The 18,700-nt window shown below is 46.6% G+C and overlaps 1 protein-coding gene across 1 annotated transcript in view; it reads left to right on the forward strand.

Annotated features, from left to right (window-relative positions):
* LOC121838990 overlaps positions 1-18,700 on the forward strand; it is a 50,756-nt gene that overhangs the window by 13,220 nt on the left and 18,836 nt on the right. The window contains exons 4-5 of the mRNA XM_042294991.1: positions 5,179-5,379; positions 6,051-6,202. Of these exons, the coding sequence (XP_042150925.1) occupies positions 5,179-5,379; positions 6,051-6,202 (353 nt within the window). The remainder of the gene's footprint in view (positions 1-5,178; positions 5,380-6,050; positions 6,203-18,700) is intronic.

Consider the following 18,700-nt stretch of genomic DNA (forward strand, 5'->3'; position numbering starts at 1 on the left):
GCACTGCCAGAGCCCTGCAAAATGACCTCCAGCAGGCCACAAATGTGCATGTGTCTGCTCAAACGGTCAGAAACAGACTCCATGAGGGTGGTATGAGGGCCCGACGTCCACAGGTGGGAGTTGTGCTTACAGCCCAACACCGTGCATAACGTTTGGCATTTGCCAGAGAACACCAAGATTGGCAAATTTGCCACTTGCGCCCTGTGCTCTTCACAGATGAAAGCAGGTTCACACTGAGCACGTGACAGACGTGACAGAGTCTGGAGACGCCGTGGAGAACGTTCTGCTACCTGCAACATTCTCCAGCATGACCAGTTTGGCGGTGGGTCAGTCATGGTGTGGGGTGGCATTTCTTTGGGGGCCGCACAGCCCTCTATGTGCTCGCCAGAGGTAGCCTGACTGCCATTAGGTACCGAGATGAGATCCTCAGACCCCTTGTGAGACCATATGCTGGTGCGGTTGGCCCTGGGTTCCTCCTAATGCAAGACAATGCTAGACCTCATGTGGCTGGAGTGGGTCAGCAGTTCCTGCAAGAGGAAGGCTCTGATGCTATGGACTGGCCTGCCCGTTCCCCAGTCCTGAATCCAATTGAGCACATCTGGGACATCATGTCTCGCTCCATCCACCAACGCCACGTTGCACCACAGACTGTCCAGGAGTTGGCGGATGCTTTAGTCCAGGTCTGGGAGGAGATCCCTCAGGAGACCATCCACCACCTCATCAGGAGCATGCCCAGGCGTTGTAGGGAGGTCATACAGGCACGTGGAGGCCACACACACTACTGAGCCTCATTTTGACTTGTTTTAAGGACATTACATCAAAGTTGGATCAGCCTGTAGTGTGGTTTTACACTTTAATTTTGAGTGTGACTCCAAATCCAGACCTCCATGGGTTGATACATTTGATTTCCATTGATAATTTTGTGTGATCTTGTTGTCAGCTCATTCAACTATGTAAAGAAAAAAATATTTAATAAGAATATTTAATTCATTCAGATCTAGGATGTGTTATTTTAGTGTTCCCTTTATTTTTTTGAGCCGTGTATATATATTTAACCAAGCAAGTCAGTTAAGAGCAAATTCTTATTTTCAATGACGGCCTACACCAGCCAAACTTGGAAAACACTGGGCCAATTGTGCACCTGCCCTATGGGACTACCAATCACTACTGGATGTGATGCAGCCTGGATACGAACCAGGGACTGTAATGATGCCCCTTGCACTAAGATGCAGTGCCTTAGACCAATGTGCCACTTGGGAGTTTCATGAACTCTGTGAAGCATTTATTTGGGCTGCAATTTCTGAGTCTGGTAACTCTAATGAACTTACCCTCTGCAGCAGAGGTAACTCTGGGTCTTCCTTTCCTGTGGCGGTTCTCATGATAGCCAGTTTCATCACAGCGCTTGGTGGTTTATGCGACTGGACTTGAAGAAACTTTCAAAGTTCTTGAAATGTTCCGTATTGACTGACCCTCATGTCTTAAAGTAATGATGGACTGTCATTTCTCTTTGCTTATTTGAGCTGTTCTTGCCATAATATGGACTTGGTCTTTTACCAAATAGGGCTATATTCTGTATACCACCTGTACCTTGTCACAACACAACTGATTGGCTCAAACGCATTATTAAGAGGGAAATAAATTCCACGAATTAACTGTTAACGAGGTACACCTGTTAATTGAAATGCATGGCAGGTGACTCCCTCATGAAGCTGGTTGAGAGAATGCCAAGAGTGTGCAAAGCTTTCATCAAGGCAAAGGGTGGCTCCTTTCATATATTTTGATTTGAACACCTTTTGTGGTTACTATGTGATTCCATATGTGTTATTTGATAGTTTTGATGTCTTCTACAATGTAGAAAATAGTAAAAACAAAGAAAAAAGCCTTGGCACTATATATTTTGTAACTGTTCTGTTTCACAGAAGTTCTAAACATATTTAAATGAGTTATATTCTTTGGTCCCACCCTTCACCTCCCATCTGTTTCCAGTACATTTAACAGACGCTCTTATCCAGAGCCACTGACAGGTACCAACTGCAACGTGGGAATTGAACCCACAAGCCCGGCTTTTTAAATTTTTATTTATTTATAGGCAAGTCAGTTAAGAACAAATTCTTATTTTCAATGATGGCCTAGGAACAGTGGGGTTAACTGCCTTGTTCAGGGGCAGAACGACAGATTTGTACCTTGTCAGCTCGGGGGTTTGAACTTGCAAAGTTCCGGTTACTAGTCCAACGCTCTAACCACTAGGCGACCCTGCCGCCTCAAGCACTGTGTTCTAAAAACTGAGCTACACAGGCCTGAACACCATCCAGTTTCGATTTCTATTTACCATAACTTTCACGAATGTTCTGAACCTTTCTACTCTCATAGTTTCTACAGATAGCAAAAAAATATATATAAATCTTTAATTTACTAAGATTATTATGACTATATTATTGATTGATTGACGATGACTTTTTAAAATCACCCAGCGCTGTTGGTGTTTTTTCTTCCTCCAGTGGGGTCGAGGGTCAAGGTAAATCTATAGGCCAAGAGGGTTGCCTTAGGGTATTGATCTGGTGTTAGTGTTGTGTCACGACTGGTAATCCCTTAATGCAACATTGATGCACGTGCGCACACACACACACACACACACACACACACACACACACACACACACACACACACACACACCTGTATGTCTGCTGAGTAGGTGTAAACTCAGTGTGAATTCTGGATGACTCAGTTGGGAATGTTGTATAATTGGTGAGTATTATACAGTGTCACACTGAGTCTCAAATGGCAACCTATTCTCTTCCCAGTGCACTCATGTTGACCAGCGCTACCTCATAGGGGGAAATGGGGGCCATTTGGGATGAAGACGGAGAGATGAATGCTCAGAGGGGTTTGGGTTAAATGAGGAGGACACATTTTCAATTGAAGGCATTCAACTGACTAGGTATCCCACCTTTTTCCATTCCCTACTTAGGTTTTCAAAAGCTCTTTCTCCTCCTTCCACACACCTGTCCCACTGGGGCACACACTGGTTGATTTAACGTTGACTCCACGTCATTTCAATTCAATTACGCTGACCGGACGTGGAATACATGTTGAATTTACGTCTGTGCCCAGTAGGTTGTTTGTTCAGGTGACTCTCTTGGGACTTTCTTGCAGGTGTGAGAAAGTTGTGTTTTTGCTGTTGGCTTCAGAAACAGGGTACGGTATGAGTGGGAAGAGGGGATGCTTCGTCTGCCCACTCACATGGCTTCAGAAACAGGGTACGGTATGGGTGGGAAGAGGGGATGCTTCGTCTGCCCACTCACATGGCTTCAGAAACAGGGTACGGTATGAGTGGGAAGAGGGGATGCTTCGTCTGCCCACTCACATGGCTTCAGAAACAGGGTACGGTATGAGTGGGAAGAGGGGATGCTTCAGTCTGCCCACTCACATGGCTTCAGAAACAGGGTACGGTATGAGTGGGAAGAGGGGATGCTTCGTCTGCCCACTCACATGGCTTCAGAAACAGGGTACGGTATGAGTGGGAAGAGGGGATGGTCTGCCCACTCACATGGCTTCAGAAACAGGGTACGGTATTTGGGATGTCTGCCCACTCACATGGCTTCAGAAACAGGGGTGGGAAGAGGGGATGCTTCGTCTGCCCAATGGCTCGGTATGAGTGGGAAGAGGGGGGTGCCCACTCACATGGCTTCAGAAACATACGGTATGAGTGGGAAGAGGGGATTTTCAATCTGCATTCACATGGCTTCAGAAACAGGGTACGGTATGAGTGGGAAGAGGGGATGCTTCGTCTGCCCACTCACATGGCTTCAGAAACAGGGTACGGTATGAGTGGGAAGAGGGGATGCTTCGTCTGCCCACTCACATGGCTTCAGAAACAGGGTACGGTATGGGTGGGAAGAGGGGATGCTTCGTCTGCCCACTCACATGGCTTCAGAAACAGGGTACGGTATGAGTGGGAAGAGGGGATGCTGTCTGCCCACTCACATGGCTTCAGAAACAGGGTACGGTATGAGTGGGAAGAGGGGATGCTTCGTCTGCCCACTCACATGGCTTCAGAAACAGGGTACGGTATGGGTGGGAAGAGGGGATGCTTCGTCTGCCCACTCACATGGCTTCAGAAACAGGGTACGGTATGAGTGGGAAGAGGGGATGCTTCGTCTGCCCACTCACATGGCTTCAGAAACAGGGTACGGTATGAGTGGGAAGAGGGGATGCTTCGTCTGCCCACTCACATGGCTTCAGAAACAGGGTACGGTATGAGTGGGAAGAGGGGATGCTTCGTCTGCCCACTCACATGGCTTCAGAAACAGGGTACGGTATGAGTGGGAAGAGGGGATGCTTCGTCTGCCCACTCACATGGCTTCAGAAACAGGGTACGGTATGAGTGGGAAGAGGGGATGCTTCGTCTGCCCACTCACATGGCTTCAGAAACAGGGTACGGTATGAGTGGGAAGAGGGGATGCTTCGTCTGCCCACTCACATGGCTTCAGAAACAGGGTACGGTATGAGTGGGAAGAGGGGATGCTTCGTCTGCCCACTCACATGGCTTCAGAAACAGGGTACGGTATGAGTGGGAAGAGGGGATGCTTTGTCTGCCCACTCACATGGCTTCAGAAACAGGGTACGGTATGAGTGGGAAGAGGGGATGCTTCGTCTGCCCACTCACATGGCTTCAGAAACAGGGTACGGTATGAGTGGGAAGAGGGGATGCTTCGTCTGCTCACTCACATGGCTTCAGAAACAGGGTACGGTATGAGTGGGAAGAGGGGATACTCTGTGTATGCAGGTTAATCATGTGAAGTTAGGATGTCTTTTTAGATCCATTCTATGGACTCTGATTGAACTATTTCTCAGCAGTATCAATTCAGTATCAATTCAGTATCAATTCAGTATCAATTCAGTATCAACGCTGTGATTTCACTCTAGTGTTACCATATAAAGTTCTACGTTCTCTCTCTCTCTCTCTCTGTCTCTCTCTCTCTCTCTTCTCTCTCTCTCTCTCTCTCTCTCTCTCTCTCTCTCTCTCTCTCTCTCTCTCTCTCTCTCTCTATGTCTCTCTCTCTCTCTCTCTCTCTCTCTGTCTCTCTCTCTCTCTCTATGTCTCTCTCTCTCTATCTCTCTCTCTCTCTCTCTCTCTGTCTCTCTCTCTTTGTCTCTCTCTTTCTCTCTCTCTCTCAGGTACAGATGGTGCCAGCGCGTGGGTTGGCAGTGCCAACGAGAGCGTGAGGAGAGCAGCTGCCCCCCTTCTCCAGAAAGCCAGGCCCCTCCGCAGCCCCCAGGAGGGTCCAGAGAGGAGGCAGACGACAACCCCCGTGGTCCCTGCAGCCCCCACCATTGCCAACATTGCCGCAGCTTTTGCCACCAGCACTGCCGCCAATGGTAAGACCAGGGCCAACATTATCTTCATCTTCCTCATCATCCTCCAGCCTTCTGCTTCTTCTTCTTTGTCTCCTTCTCCCTCTTCTTCTTCTTCTTCTTCTCCTTCTTATTCTCCTTCTCCCTCTTCTTCTTCTTCTTCTCCTTCTTCTTCTCTTTCTTCTTCTTCTCCTTCTTCTTCTTCTTCTTCTCCTTCTCCTTCTTCTTCTCCTTCTTCTTCTCTTTCTTCTTCTTCTTCTCCTTCTTCTCCTTCTTCTTCTCTTCTTCTTCTTCTTCTTCTTCTTCTTCTTCTTCTTCTTCTTCTTCTTCTTCTCCTTCTTCTTCTCTTTCTTCTTCTCCTTCTTCTTCTCCTTCTTCTTCTCTTTCTTCTTCTCCTTCTTCTTCTCCTTCTTCTTCTCCTTCTTCTTCTCTTTCTTCTTCTTCTTCTTCTTCTCTTTCTTCTTCTTCTTCTCCTTCTTCTACTTCTCTTTCTTCTTCTTCTCCTTCTTCGTCTCCTTCTTCGTCTCCTTCTTCTTCTTCTTTAATTTCTTAGTGTCCTGGTTGAAACCAGAACCCCGTGTCTATTCATGTATACATTTCTAAATGAATAGCTCTGGTTTTTCATGTCTCTGAAGTTTTGTTGGCAATGCTCTTATCATCTTCTCTCCCATTGTGTCTTTCCTGTCCAATCACAGACCTGCCTCAGGAGAGCAAGGCCGGCCCCCGCCAGCAGGCCCCTCCCCCTTCCCACCAGGGCATCCCATCGACGAACCAACGGAGATCTCATCGTTATGCTGGGTTCCGCCCTCAGAATGCCCATCGGCCTGGCTTCACCTGTCCAACGCAGGTGAACAGACTAGTCAGCACAGGAAGAAGATAAATGGAGGAAACAAAAATGGGATTTTCTATGTTGCTCTGTAGAATGATTGGTCTGTCACACTAGTTACACAGGTTGTAGCCACACTCCCAAAAACTTTACGGAGACCACAGTTTAGGATTGATTTCTTACTGTAAAGGGGATTCTTCTCTTCTACCTGTCCCTCACCCCACCCACCCCTCATACATCAGCCCCTCACCCCACCCACCTCTCATACTGTAGCCCTCATAGCCCTCATACTGCAGCCCCTACTGTAGCCCTCATACTACAGCCCTCATACTGCAGCCCTCATACTGCAGCCCCTCATACTGCAGCCCCTCATACTGCAGCCCTCATATGGTAGCCCCTCATACTGCAGCCCTCATACATCAGCCCCTCATACTGCAGCCCTCATACTGCAGCCCTCACACATCAGCCCCTCATACTGCAGCCTCTTACACTGCAGCCCTCATACTGCAGCCCTCATACATCATCCCTCATACTGCAGCCCCTCAATCTGCCGCCCTCATACAGCAGCCCCTCATACATCAGCCCCTCCTACTGCAGCCCTCCTACTGCAGCCCCTCATACATCAGCCCCTCATACTGCAGTCCCTCATACTGCAGCCCTCATACATCAGCCCTCGTACATCAGCCCCTCGTACTGCAGTCCTCATACATCAGCCCCTCATACATCAGCCCCTCATACTGCAGCCCCTCATACTGCAGCCTCTCATACATCAGCCCTATACTGCAGCCCCTCATCATATGCAGCCCCTCATATCAGCCCTCATACTGCAGCCCTCATACATCAGCCCCTCATACATCAGCCCTCATACTGCATCATCCCCTCATACATCAGCCCCTCACACTGCAGCCCCTCATACTGCAGCCCTCATACTGCAGCCCCTCATACATCATACATACATCAGCCCCTCATACTGCAGCCCCTCATACTGCAGCCCTCATACATCAGCCCCTCATACATCATACATACATCAGCCCCTCATACTGCAGCCCTCATACTGCAGCCCCTCATACATCATACATACATCAGCCCCTCATACTGCAGCCCCTCATACTGCAGCCCTCATACATCAGCCCCTCATACATCAGCCCCTCATACATCAGCCCCTCATACATCAGCCTCTCATACATCAGCCCCTCCTACTGTAGCCCTCATACTGCAGCTGGTTCAGGTTCAACCTCTTTACCGAGCCGTGGAGGCAGGAGAGAGTTTCAACCTCTTTACCGAGCCGTGGAGGCAGGAGAGAGGTTCAACCACTTTACCGAGCCGTGGAGGCAGGAGAGAGGTTCATCCTCTCTACCCAACCGTGGAGGCAGGAGAGAGGTTCATCCTCCTTACTGAGCCGTGGAAGCAGGAGAGAGGTTCAACCTCTCTACCGAACCGTGGAGGCAGGAGAGAGGTTCAACCTCTTTACCGAGCCGTGGAGGCAGGAGAGAGGTTCAACCTCTTTACCGAGCCGTGGAGGCAGGAGAGAGGTTCAACCTCTTTACCGATCTGACCCTTTCTGCAGTTTTTGTAGTTTACTTTTCTTGGGGTTCTCCCACCACGCTCAGAATCTGAGTTATTTTCTGCTCCCCTCCTTTTGTTTAGAATGGATTTATACCTCCATCTCTGCAATCAAATCAGTTGGATTTGATTTTCCCTTTATTAGTGGGCAATTAAGTGAATGTGTTTTTATTGAGTTCGGAGGGCTGGCTGGCTGGTCTGGCGTGTCTTAGCTCGCTGGAGCTGTCTGGTTGCCACCGTACAGCATCACGGTGCCTAAAAACAGTGAAATAAATAGACAATTGAAAATGTATCCTCTCCCCTTCCTCGTCCCCACTGGACCCTGCCAGACTAGAGCAGGTGCTGAGACAAAAGCCAGCCAAATAGTTCTGTTTAGCAGCATGATCGATGGGCTGTTGCAAATTTATGGAGAGAGTTTGGAAGAGGGAGTTTTGGAAGGGGGTCTATGAATGTTAAATTAGTGTGTGTGTGTGTGTGTGCGTGCATGTGTATTTGTGTGTCTCTGTGGTTTTGTGAGTTGCTGATGTTTCACGTGTCGAATTGTGTGTGTATCACCCTGGCAGGGGGTAGATTTTATGAACAAACTTTTCCCATGCGATCAGCCCTCTCTCTCCTCAATTTACATGTAGACTTGGCCAAACTTACTTCCAGAGACCAGCCCTCTCTCATCAATTTACATGTAGGCTTGGCCAAACTTTCCCCAAGAGATCAGCCCTCTCTTATCAATTTACATGTAGGCTTGGCCAAACTTACTTCCAGAGATCAGCCCTCTCTCATCAATTTACATGTAGGCTTGGCCAAACTTTCCCCAAGAGATCAGCCCTCTCTCATCAATTTACATGTAGGCTTGGCCAAACTTACTTCCAGAGATCAGCCCTCTCTCTCCTCAATTGACATGTATGCTTGGCCAAACTTAACCCAAGAGATCAGCCCTCTCTCATCAATTTACATGTAGGCTTGGCCAAACTTACTTCCAGAGATCAGCCCTCTCTCTCCTCAATTGACATGTATGCTTGGCCAAACTTAACCCCAGAGATCAGCCCTCTTTCTTGGCCATGAAGCCAGGCTGTGTGCTGTTGCTAGGCTACACAGGTCTCTTGTTCGTTAGTGTTTTAGCCTTTTTTCCCTGTGTGTGTGTGTGTCTTTGTAAATATATGTGTTTGTGAACTTTACCTCATCACAGCGTTACCTCATTAAATATCGAATTAAGTTAAACGGTGATTTGAGCAGGAACGTGTTCTTTCATATTTATCATGAACAAATTAGCTCTGTGTGATGTGATTTCTGACTGAAATCTCTCCTGATAACACTACTATGGATTTCAATGGAAAGTCAGAGACAGTTTTATCTGTCTGTGTTTTCAGACTCTGTGTTTCCAGACTCTGTCTGTGTTTCCAGACTCTATCTGTGTTTCCAGACTCTAACTGTGTTTCCAGACTCTATCTGTGTTTCCAGACTCTAACTGTGTTTCCAGACTCTATCTGTGTTTCCAGACTCTATCTGTGTTTCCAGACTCTATCTGTGTTTCCAGACTCTGTATGTGTTTCCAGACTCTGTATGTGTTTCCAGACTCTGTATGTGTTTCCAGACTCTGTCTGTGTTTTCAGACTCTATCTGTGTTTCCAGACTCTGTCTGTGTTTCCAGACTCTGTCTGTGTTTCCAGACTCTATCTGTGTTTCCAGACTCTATCTGTGTTTCCAGACTCTATCTGTGTTTCCAGACTCTGTATGTGTTTCCAGACTCTGTATGTGTTTCCATACTCTGTCTGTGTTTCCAGACTCTGTCTGTGTTTCCAGACTCTGTGTTTCCAGACTCTGTGTTTCCAGACTCTATCTGTGTTTCTAGACTCTATCTGTGTTTCCAGACTCTGTCTGTGTTTCCAGACTCTGTGTTTCCAGACTCTGTCTGTGTTTCCAGACTCTGTGTTTCCAGACTCTGTCTGTGTTTCCAGACTCTGTCTGTGTTTCCAGACTCTATCTGTGTTTCCAGACTCTATCTGTGTTTCCAGACTCTATCTGTGTTTCCAGACTCTGTATGTGTTTCCAGACTCTGTATGTGTTTCCAGACTCTGTCTGTGTTTCCAGACTCTATCTGTGTTTCCAGACTCTGTGTTTCCAGACTCTATCTGTGTTTCCAGACTCTCCAGTCTGTGTTTCCAGACTCATCTGTGTTTCCAGACTCTGTCTGTGTTTCCAGACTCTGTCTGTGTTTCCAGACTCTATCTGTGTTTCCAGACTCTATCTGTGTTTCCAGACTCTATCTGTGTTTCCAGACTCTGTCTGTGTTTCCAGACTCTGTGTTTCCAGACTCTGTGTTTCCAGACTCTATCTGTGTTTCTAGACTCTATCTGTGTTTCCAGACTCTGTCTGTGTTTCCAGACTCTGTCTGTGTTTCCAGACTCTGTGTTTCCAGACTCTGTGTTTCCAGACTCTATCTGTGTTTCTAGACTCTGTCTGTGTTTCCAGACTCTGTCTGTGTTTCCAGACTCTGTGTTTCCAGACTCTGTGTTTCCAGACTCTATCTGTGTTTCCAGACTCTGTGTTTCCAGACTCTATCTGTGTTTCCAGACTCTATCTGTGTTTCCAGACTCTGTCTGTGTTTCCAGACTCTATCTGTGTTTCCAGACTCTATCTGTGTTTCCAGACTCTGTCTGTGTTTCCAGACTCTGTCTGTGTTTCCAGACTCTGTCTGTGTTTCCAGACTCTGTCTGTGTTTCCAGACTCTGTGTTTCCAGACTCTATCTGTGTTTCCAGACTCTGTCTGTGTTTCCAGACTCTGTCTGTGTTTTCAGACTATCTGTGTTTCCAGACTCTGTGTTTCCAGACTCTGTGTTTCCAGACTCTATCTGTGTTTCCAGACTCTTGTCTGTGTTTCCAGACTCTGTGTTTCCAGACTCTGTCTGTGTTTCCAGACTCTATCTGTGTTTCCAGACTCTGTGTTTCCAGACTCTATCTGTGTTTCCAGACTCTATCTGTGTTTCCAGACTCTATCTGTGTTTCCAGACTCTGTCTGTGTTTCCAGACTCTGTCTGTGTTTCCAGACTCTATCTGTGTTTCCAGACTTTATCTGTGTTTCCAGACTCTATCTGTGTTTCCAGACTCTATCTGTGTTTCCAGACTCTATCTGTGTTTCCAGACTCTGTCTGTGTTTCCAGACTCTATCTGTGTTTCCAGACTCTATCTGTGTTTCCAGACTCTATCTGTGTTTCCAGACTCTATCTGTGTTTCCAGACTCTATCTGTGTTTCCAGACTCTATCTGTGTTTCCAGACTCTGTGTTTCCAGACTCTGTCTGTGTGTTTAGGGATGTGGTTTGGTGGTACTATGGGCCAAGTGGTTAAGCGTTTTCATCAGCTGAAATGGAGAATTTCTGTTCTGTGTTGCCTGTGGCCAGTGGTGTGTGTGTGTACCTGTGTTTGTGAGTGTGTGTTTGTTTGTGCGTGACTGTGTGCCTGACTGTGTGTGTGTGTTTGTGATGTGTTGCCTGTGGCCAGTGGTGTGTGTGACTGGGTGATGTTTGTGTGACTGTGAGTGTGTGTGTGTGTGTGTGTGTGTGTGTGTGTGTGTGTGTGTGTGTGTGTGTGTGTGTCTGTGTGTGACTGTGTGTGCGTGTGTGTGTACATGACTGTGTGTGACTGTGTGTGAGACTGTGTGAGACTGTGCATGTGACTTTGTTCTGTGACTGTGTGACTGTGTGTGTGTGTGTGTGTGTGTGTGTCTGTCTGTGTGTTTGTGACCTTGTGTGTGTTTGTGTCAAATTTAATCAAATCAAATCAAATTGTATTGGTCACATATACATAATTAGCATATGTTAATGTGAGTGTAGTGAAATGCTTGTGCTTCTAGTTCCTACAGTGCAGTAATATCTAACAAGCAATCTAACAATTCCACAACAACGACCTAATACACACAAATCTAAAGGGGTGAATAAGAATATGTACATATGGATGAGCGATAGCCGAGCGGCATAGGCAAGATGCAGTAGATGGTATAGAGTACAATATATACATGTGATATGAGTAATGTAAGATATGTAAACATTATTAAAGTGGCATTATTTAAAGTGGCTAGTGATCCATTTATTAAAGTGTCCAGTGCTTGGGTCTCAATGTAGGCTGTAGCCTCTCTGAGTTCGTGATTGCTTATTAGAAGTCTGATGTTTTTCAGTCTCTTGGTCACAGCTTTGATGCACCTGTACTGACCACGCCTTCTGGATGATAGCGGGGTGAACAGGCAGTGGCTCGGGTGGTTGTTGTCCTTGATGATCTTTATGGCCTTCCTGTAACATCAGGTGGTGTAGGTGTCCTGGAGGGCAGGTAGTTTTCCGCCGGGGATGCGTTGTGTAGACCTCACCACCTTCTGGAGAGCCTTGCGGTTGTGGGCGGTGCAGTTGCTGTACCAGGTGGTGATGCAGTCCGACAGGATGCTCTCGATTGTGCAGTTGTAAAAGTTTGTCAGGGTTTTGGGTGACAAGCCAAATTTCTTCAGCCTCATGAGGTTGAAGAGGCGCTGTTGTGCCTTCTTCACCACACTGTCTGTGTGGGTGGACCATTTCCGTTTGTCTGTGATGTGTACACCAAGGAACTTAAAACTTTCCATCTTCTCCAATTTGGTCCCGTCGGTTCTCTCTCTGCTGTTTCCTGAAGTCCACGATCATCTCCTTCGTTTTTTTGACATTGAGTGAAAGGTTGTTTACCTGACACCACACTCTGAGTACCCTCACCACCTCCCTGTATGCCGTCTCGTCAGTGTTGGTGCAATACTGTTGTTTCGTCTGCAAACTTGATGATTGAGTTGGAGCCGTGCATGGCCACGCAGTAATGGGTGAACTGGGAGAACAGGAGGGGGCTGAGCACGCACCCTTGTGGGGCCCCAGTGTTGAGGGTCAGCGAAGTGGAGATGTTTTTTCCTACCTTCACCACCTGGGGGCAGCCATTCAGGAAGTCCAGGACCCAGTTGCACAGGGTGGGGTTGAGACCCAGGGCCTCCAGCTTGATGATGAGCTTGGAGGGTACTATGTTGTTGAATGCTGAGCTGTAGTGAATGAACAGCATTCTTACATAGGTATTATTTTTGTCCAGATGGGATAGGGCAGTGTGCAGTGTGATGGTGATTGGGTCATCTGCGAGACCTGTTAGGGCGGTATCCAAACTGAAGTGGGTGTAGGGTGGACGGTAAGGTGGACGTGATATGATCCTTGACTAGTCTCTCAAAGCACTACATGATGACAGAATTAAGGGAAAACTCCCATGAAATGGACAAAAATGAAATGCATATTATTGCCATTGGGCGAAACATATACACGATAGCAAATACCACTCAAATGGATGGCAATTAATTAAAAGCTTATGGCAACTGGCAAAATGCCAAGTGTCATACTGCTCCACTGTAGATATTCATAATGCTAATGGACATAAAGTCAAAGGTCAAATTTTGAAAATTAAAAATGTATGACCTTCTATAAAAGTGCTTTCTGGACAGTTTTTTTTATTCTTTGGAATGTTTTGTCATTTATACATATATGAGAACTGAATGAACATCTTTGTCTTATTTTATTGAATTTGTCCATGAGGCCTATGTTATGTCCATGTGCAATATATGACCGTAGAAAGTCAAGAATCAGTGAACCATGGCCAAATGGCATAAGAAATGTCCAAATGCCATATATAAGCATTGAAAGTGCCAAATCTGGGTATTATGTCCATTTGCCATATATGGTCATAGAAAGTTGGTTTCTGAACCCAAAAGTCAGTGAACCATGTCCAAATGGCATTTATACTGACCAAATGATATATATCACTATGCTAAGCCCTGAATCAACCTAGAAGGTCTATTTGTCATGTTCGATGAGGGAGAAGTGGGACTCTGTTGTTTTTTTTAAGACTTTTTGAAAAACGTCCAAAATTACCAGGGGTGCCCTATATTGGCTGGGCACGGGTGGGGGGAGCTCCCTTCCCAGCCGTAGACCCCTATATTGGCTGGGCACAGGTGGGGGGAGCTCCCTTCCCAGCCGTAGACCACTATATTTGCTGGGCACGGGTGGGGGGTGCTCCCTTCCCAGCAGTAGACCCCTATAATTGGCTGGGTACGGGTGGGGGTGCTCCCTTCCCAGCTGTAGACCCCTATATTGGCTGGGCATGGGTGGGGGGTGCTCCCTTCCCAGCAGTAGACCCCTATATTGGCTGGGCACGGGTGGGGGGTGCTCCCTTCCCAGCAGTAGACCCCTATATTGGCTGGGCACGGGTGGGGGATGCTCCCTTCCCAGCCGTAGACCCCTTGCACCACTGTAAAGGCAGTAAAAAAACATTTTAAAAAATGTGCTCCTGCTAACCCGTTCCAATCACGAGGTGCACGGCTATCCATTTGCAATATGTTTCAATGGGCATTTACCATCACGAATTTGACACGCTCTAATATACTGCAGAAATGCCCAATTGATTGGCCTGTTGAACTCGGGATGGCCGGGCAGTGATAGTGGTTCCTCTCCATCGCTCGTTGGTGTTGATTTCAGCATGTCAATTTGGTGATGGTTCATCACTGTTTAAACTTATTGCAAATGGACAAAAGTTAGCCATCAAGTCAACGTCCATCTGTCAATTAAGATCTCATTTTGACACCAAACTCATTCACACTGACACCAAACCCACTTTGTTCGATACGTTTAGAAGCCAACTATCACATATTTTAGAACAGGTCCAAAATTCACAGCGCCTTCTGTTTAAGCCACAATAAAACGTGAGACACGTGGTTACGTTCTATATGCGGGTCCAGTTCCAACATTATGTGTAGGCCTAGCTGAGGCGACCCCGAAACCTGAGTTTTGGCTCGATAGGTCATTCGGAGCACGTGAAGCGACCTTCATTTGTGCTGAAAACGCACTTTTTCCAGGCGTTGTTACGGGGTCCCTGAATGAGCTATCGGACAGAAACTTTAGCGTCCGTCTCTATGGGCTGAGGTGGTTCCAATGCACCCAGTCTTGTGACTCTGGGACTTTTCTAAATGTCATCATTTTCGTGATGGTCAAAATGAATTGAAGTCCTTGCGAATGTACAAGGCTGTTTTTAGGACTGAGAACCTTGTAGAGCCACATAACTCACCGTGCACTATCCAGTTAAGCTCTAGAACAGGTTTCTAAAGTTTCAGAGCTCTGACGGTTCTTTGATGGTGCGAACTCCGGTGTCCATTGCAGGCTCTGTGTATCGGTAAGCTACACACTGTGTCACTCCATCTGTTGACATTTGTTGGGAGAAATCAAATCAAATCAAATGTATTTATATAGCCCTTCGTACATCAGCTGATGTCTCAAAGTGCTGTACAGAAACCCAGCCTAAAACCCCAAACAGCAAGCAATGCAGGTGTAGAAGCACGGGGGCTAGGAAAAAATCCCTAGAAAGGCCAAAACCTAGGAAGAAACCTAGAGAGGAACCAGGCTATGTGGGGTGGCCAGTCCTCTTCTGGCTGTGCCGGGTGGAGATTATAACAGAACATGGTCAAGATGTTCAAATGTTCATAAATGACCAGTTCATAAATGGTCCAATAATAATAAGGCAGAACAGTTGAAACTGGAGCAGCAGCATGGCCAGGTGGACTGGGGACAGCAAGGAGTCATCATGTCAGGTAGTCCTGAGGCATGGTCCTAGGGCTCAGGTCCTCCGAGAGAGAGAAAGAAAGAGAGAGAGAGAATTAGAGAGAGCACACTTACATTCACACAGGACACCGAATAGGACAGGAGAAGTACTCCAGATATAACAAACTGACCCTAGCCCCCCGACACATAAACTACTGCAGCATAAATACTGGAGGCTGAGACAGGAGGGGTCAGGAGACACTGTGGCCCCATCCGAGGACACTGCCGGACAGGGCCAAACAGGAAGGATATAACCCCACCCACTTTGCCAAAGCACAGCCCGCACACCACTAGAGGGATATCTTCAACCACCAACTTGGGCCAGAAATGACTGATTTACCGTTCTTGAGTGGTGCCTAATCACACACTTGATGTTTTGTAAAGATGTGACCTTTTTACCCCTTCAAAACTGCCCCTTTGACGCCAATTTAAGGCACTTCCCGTTGGCACAGGAAGCTGAAAGAAAACATCTCTCTTCCTTGGGGTAGGCTTGTACAGAATCCTGAGTTGTAAGTATTTACATTAAGAATTGACTGATTTACAGAGGGTTAAATGCAGTGTTTTTCACAAACTGCAGGTTTGGTATATCAATTTTTTTTAGGGTGATTTTAACCACTTCCGGTTGCTCCAGGAAGCTTAGAATCAACACAGGTAGACCTCATAGTGGCCTGATGGATTGTCATCGAAGACAGTTTGATATGGCATTCAGAACCCATATAGGCTTCAGGTTGAAGATAGGGGAGCAGTCAATGTATTCCTATGGGGAGAGAAGTGATTGGAAACTGTGAGATGAAAAAACCCTGGTTTCACTGTTAAGGGTTAATTAATGCCACACACGGTCAAGGTTAGGCTTGCACAGATCGGGAGGACCTCAGGAACATTACTACATTCTTATCTTATTCTAGACTCTTATCTTATTATTGACTCTTATCTTATTATTGACTCTTATCTTATTATTGACTCTTATCTTATTATTGACTCTTATCTTATTATAGACTCTTATCTTATTATTGACTTATCTTATTATAGACTCTTATCTTATTATAGACTCTTATCTTATTATTGACTCTTATCTTATTATAGACTCTTATCTTATTATAGACTCTCATCTTATTATAGACTCTTATCTTATTATTGACTTATCTTATTATAGACTCTTATCTTATTATAGACTCTTATCTTATTCTAGACTCTTATCTTATTATAGACTCTTATCTTATTATAGACTCTCATCTTATTATTGACTCTTATCTTATTATAGACTATTATCTTATTATAGACGTATCTTATTATTCTTATCTTATTATTGACTCTTATCTTATTATAGACTCTTATCTTATTATAGACTCTTATCTTATTATAGACTCTTATCTTATTATAGACTTGTATCTTATTATTGACTCTTATCTTATGAAACTGTACGTGCGTGTGTGTGTGTGTGTGTGTGCGTGCGTGTGTGTGTGTGTGTACCTCTGTGTGTAATTGAATATGGGAAAGGGGGTTTATTTCTACGGGTGTCACCTCCTGATGGATGCCCCTCATAAGCTGCACTCAGAGATCATCCTTCACCCTCCCTCCCTCCCTCCCTCCCTCCCTCCCCCTCCCTCCCTCCCTCCCTCCCTCCCTCCCTCCCTCCCTCCCCCCTCCCTCCCTCCCTCCCTCCCTCCCTACCTGATCCTCCATCCCTCCTTACTTCCCTCCATCCCCATCCCTCCCTTCCTGATCCTCCATCTCCTGTCCCTCCCTCCTTCCCCATCCCTCCCTCCCTGATCCTCCATCTCTCAGTCCCTCCCTTCCCCATCCCTCCCCCTCCCTCCCTCCCTCCCTCCCTCCATCCCTCCCTCCCAGTCCCTCCCTCCCTCCTCCCTCCCCTCCCTCCCTCCCTCCCCCTGATCCTCCATCTCTGTCTTCCCCATCCCTCCCTCCCTGATCCTCCATCTCTCAGTCCCTCCCTCCCTCCTTCCCCATCCCTCCCCCTCCCTGATCCTCCATCTCTCAGTCCCTCCCTCCCTCCCTCCCTGATCCTCACTCTCTGTCCCTCCCTCCCTCCCTCCTGATCCTCCATCTCCATCTCTGTCCCTCCCTCCCTCCCTCCTTCCCCTTTCTCTCCTCTCCTTTATTCTCTAATTCTCTCTTCTCTCTGCGGTGGTCGTGACGGGGGCACTGGTGTCACAGTGAATTTCATGCTGGTGGATGTGTGTGTGTGTGTGTGTGTGCCGTGTCTTCTGTGCCCTAATTACTGGGTAGGCAGGCCATCTTCAAAGATGTGGCGTGTGACAATCTCTCTCTCCCACTGCGCTCCCTCCCTCCCTTCCTTCCCCAGTGCAGCCAGCCCATCTCCACAGCCATGGCTGCTCTTCATTGCTCATGAATTCCCACCTACACAGTATGGACACAACATATACTTCCTTTGGCCATTCAGTGTACTTGTACTTCCTCCTAGCCTACTTCCTGTAGCCTACTTCCTTTACCCTACTTCCTGTAGCCTACTTCCTGTAGCCTACATCCTGTAGCATATAGCAGGGGAGAGAAGGTGTATTTACAGTTGAGGTCGGAAGTATACATACACTTAGGTTGGAGTCATTAAAACTTGTTTTTCAACCACTCCACAAATGTCTTGTTAACAAACTATAGCTTTGGAAATGTCAATTAGGACATCTACTTTGTGCATGACACAAGTCATTTTCCAACAATTGTTTACAGACAGATTATTTCACTTATAATTCACTGTATCACAATTCCAGTGGGTCAGAAGTTTACATACTCTAAGTTGACTGTGCCTTTAAACAGCTTGGAAAATTCCAGAAAATGATGTCATGGCTTTAGAAGCTCCTGATAGGCTAATTGACATAATTTGAGTCAATTGGAGGTGTACCTGTGGATGTATTACAAGGCCTTCCTTCAAACTCAGTGCCTCTTTGATTGACATCATGGGGAGATCAAAAGAAATCAGCCAAGACCTCAGAAAAAACATGGTAGACATCACAGGTCTGGTTCATCCTTGGGAGCAATTTCCAAACACCTGAAGGTACAACGTTTCTCTGTACAAACAATAGTACGCAAGTATAAACACCATGCGACCATGAAGCCGTCATACCGCTCAGGAAGGAGACGCGTTCTGTCTCCTAGAGATGAACGTACTTTCGTGTGAAAAGTGCAAATCAATTCCAGAACAACAGCAAAGGACCTTGTGAAGATGCTGGAGGAAACAGGTACAAAAGTATCTATATCCACAGTAAAACGAGTCCAATATCGACATAACCTGAATGGCCGCTCAGCAAGGAAGAAGCCACTGCTCTAAAACTGCCATAAAGAAGCCAGACTACGGTT

Source organism: Oncorhynchus tshawytscha, linkage group LG13, assembly GCF_018296145.1.
Source record: "Oncorhynchus tshawytscha isolate Ot180627B linkage group LG13, Otsh_v2.0, whole genome shotgun sequence".
NCBI classification, from domain to species: domain Eukaryota; kingdom Metazoa; phylum Chordata; class Actinopteri; order Salmoniformes; family Salmonidae; genus Oncorhynchus; species Oncorhynchus tshawytscha.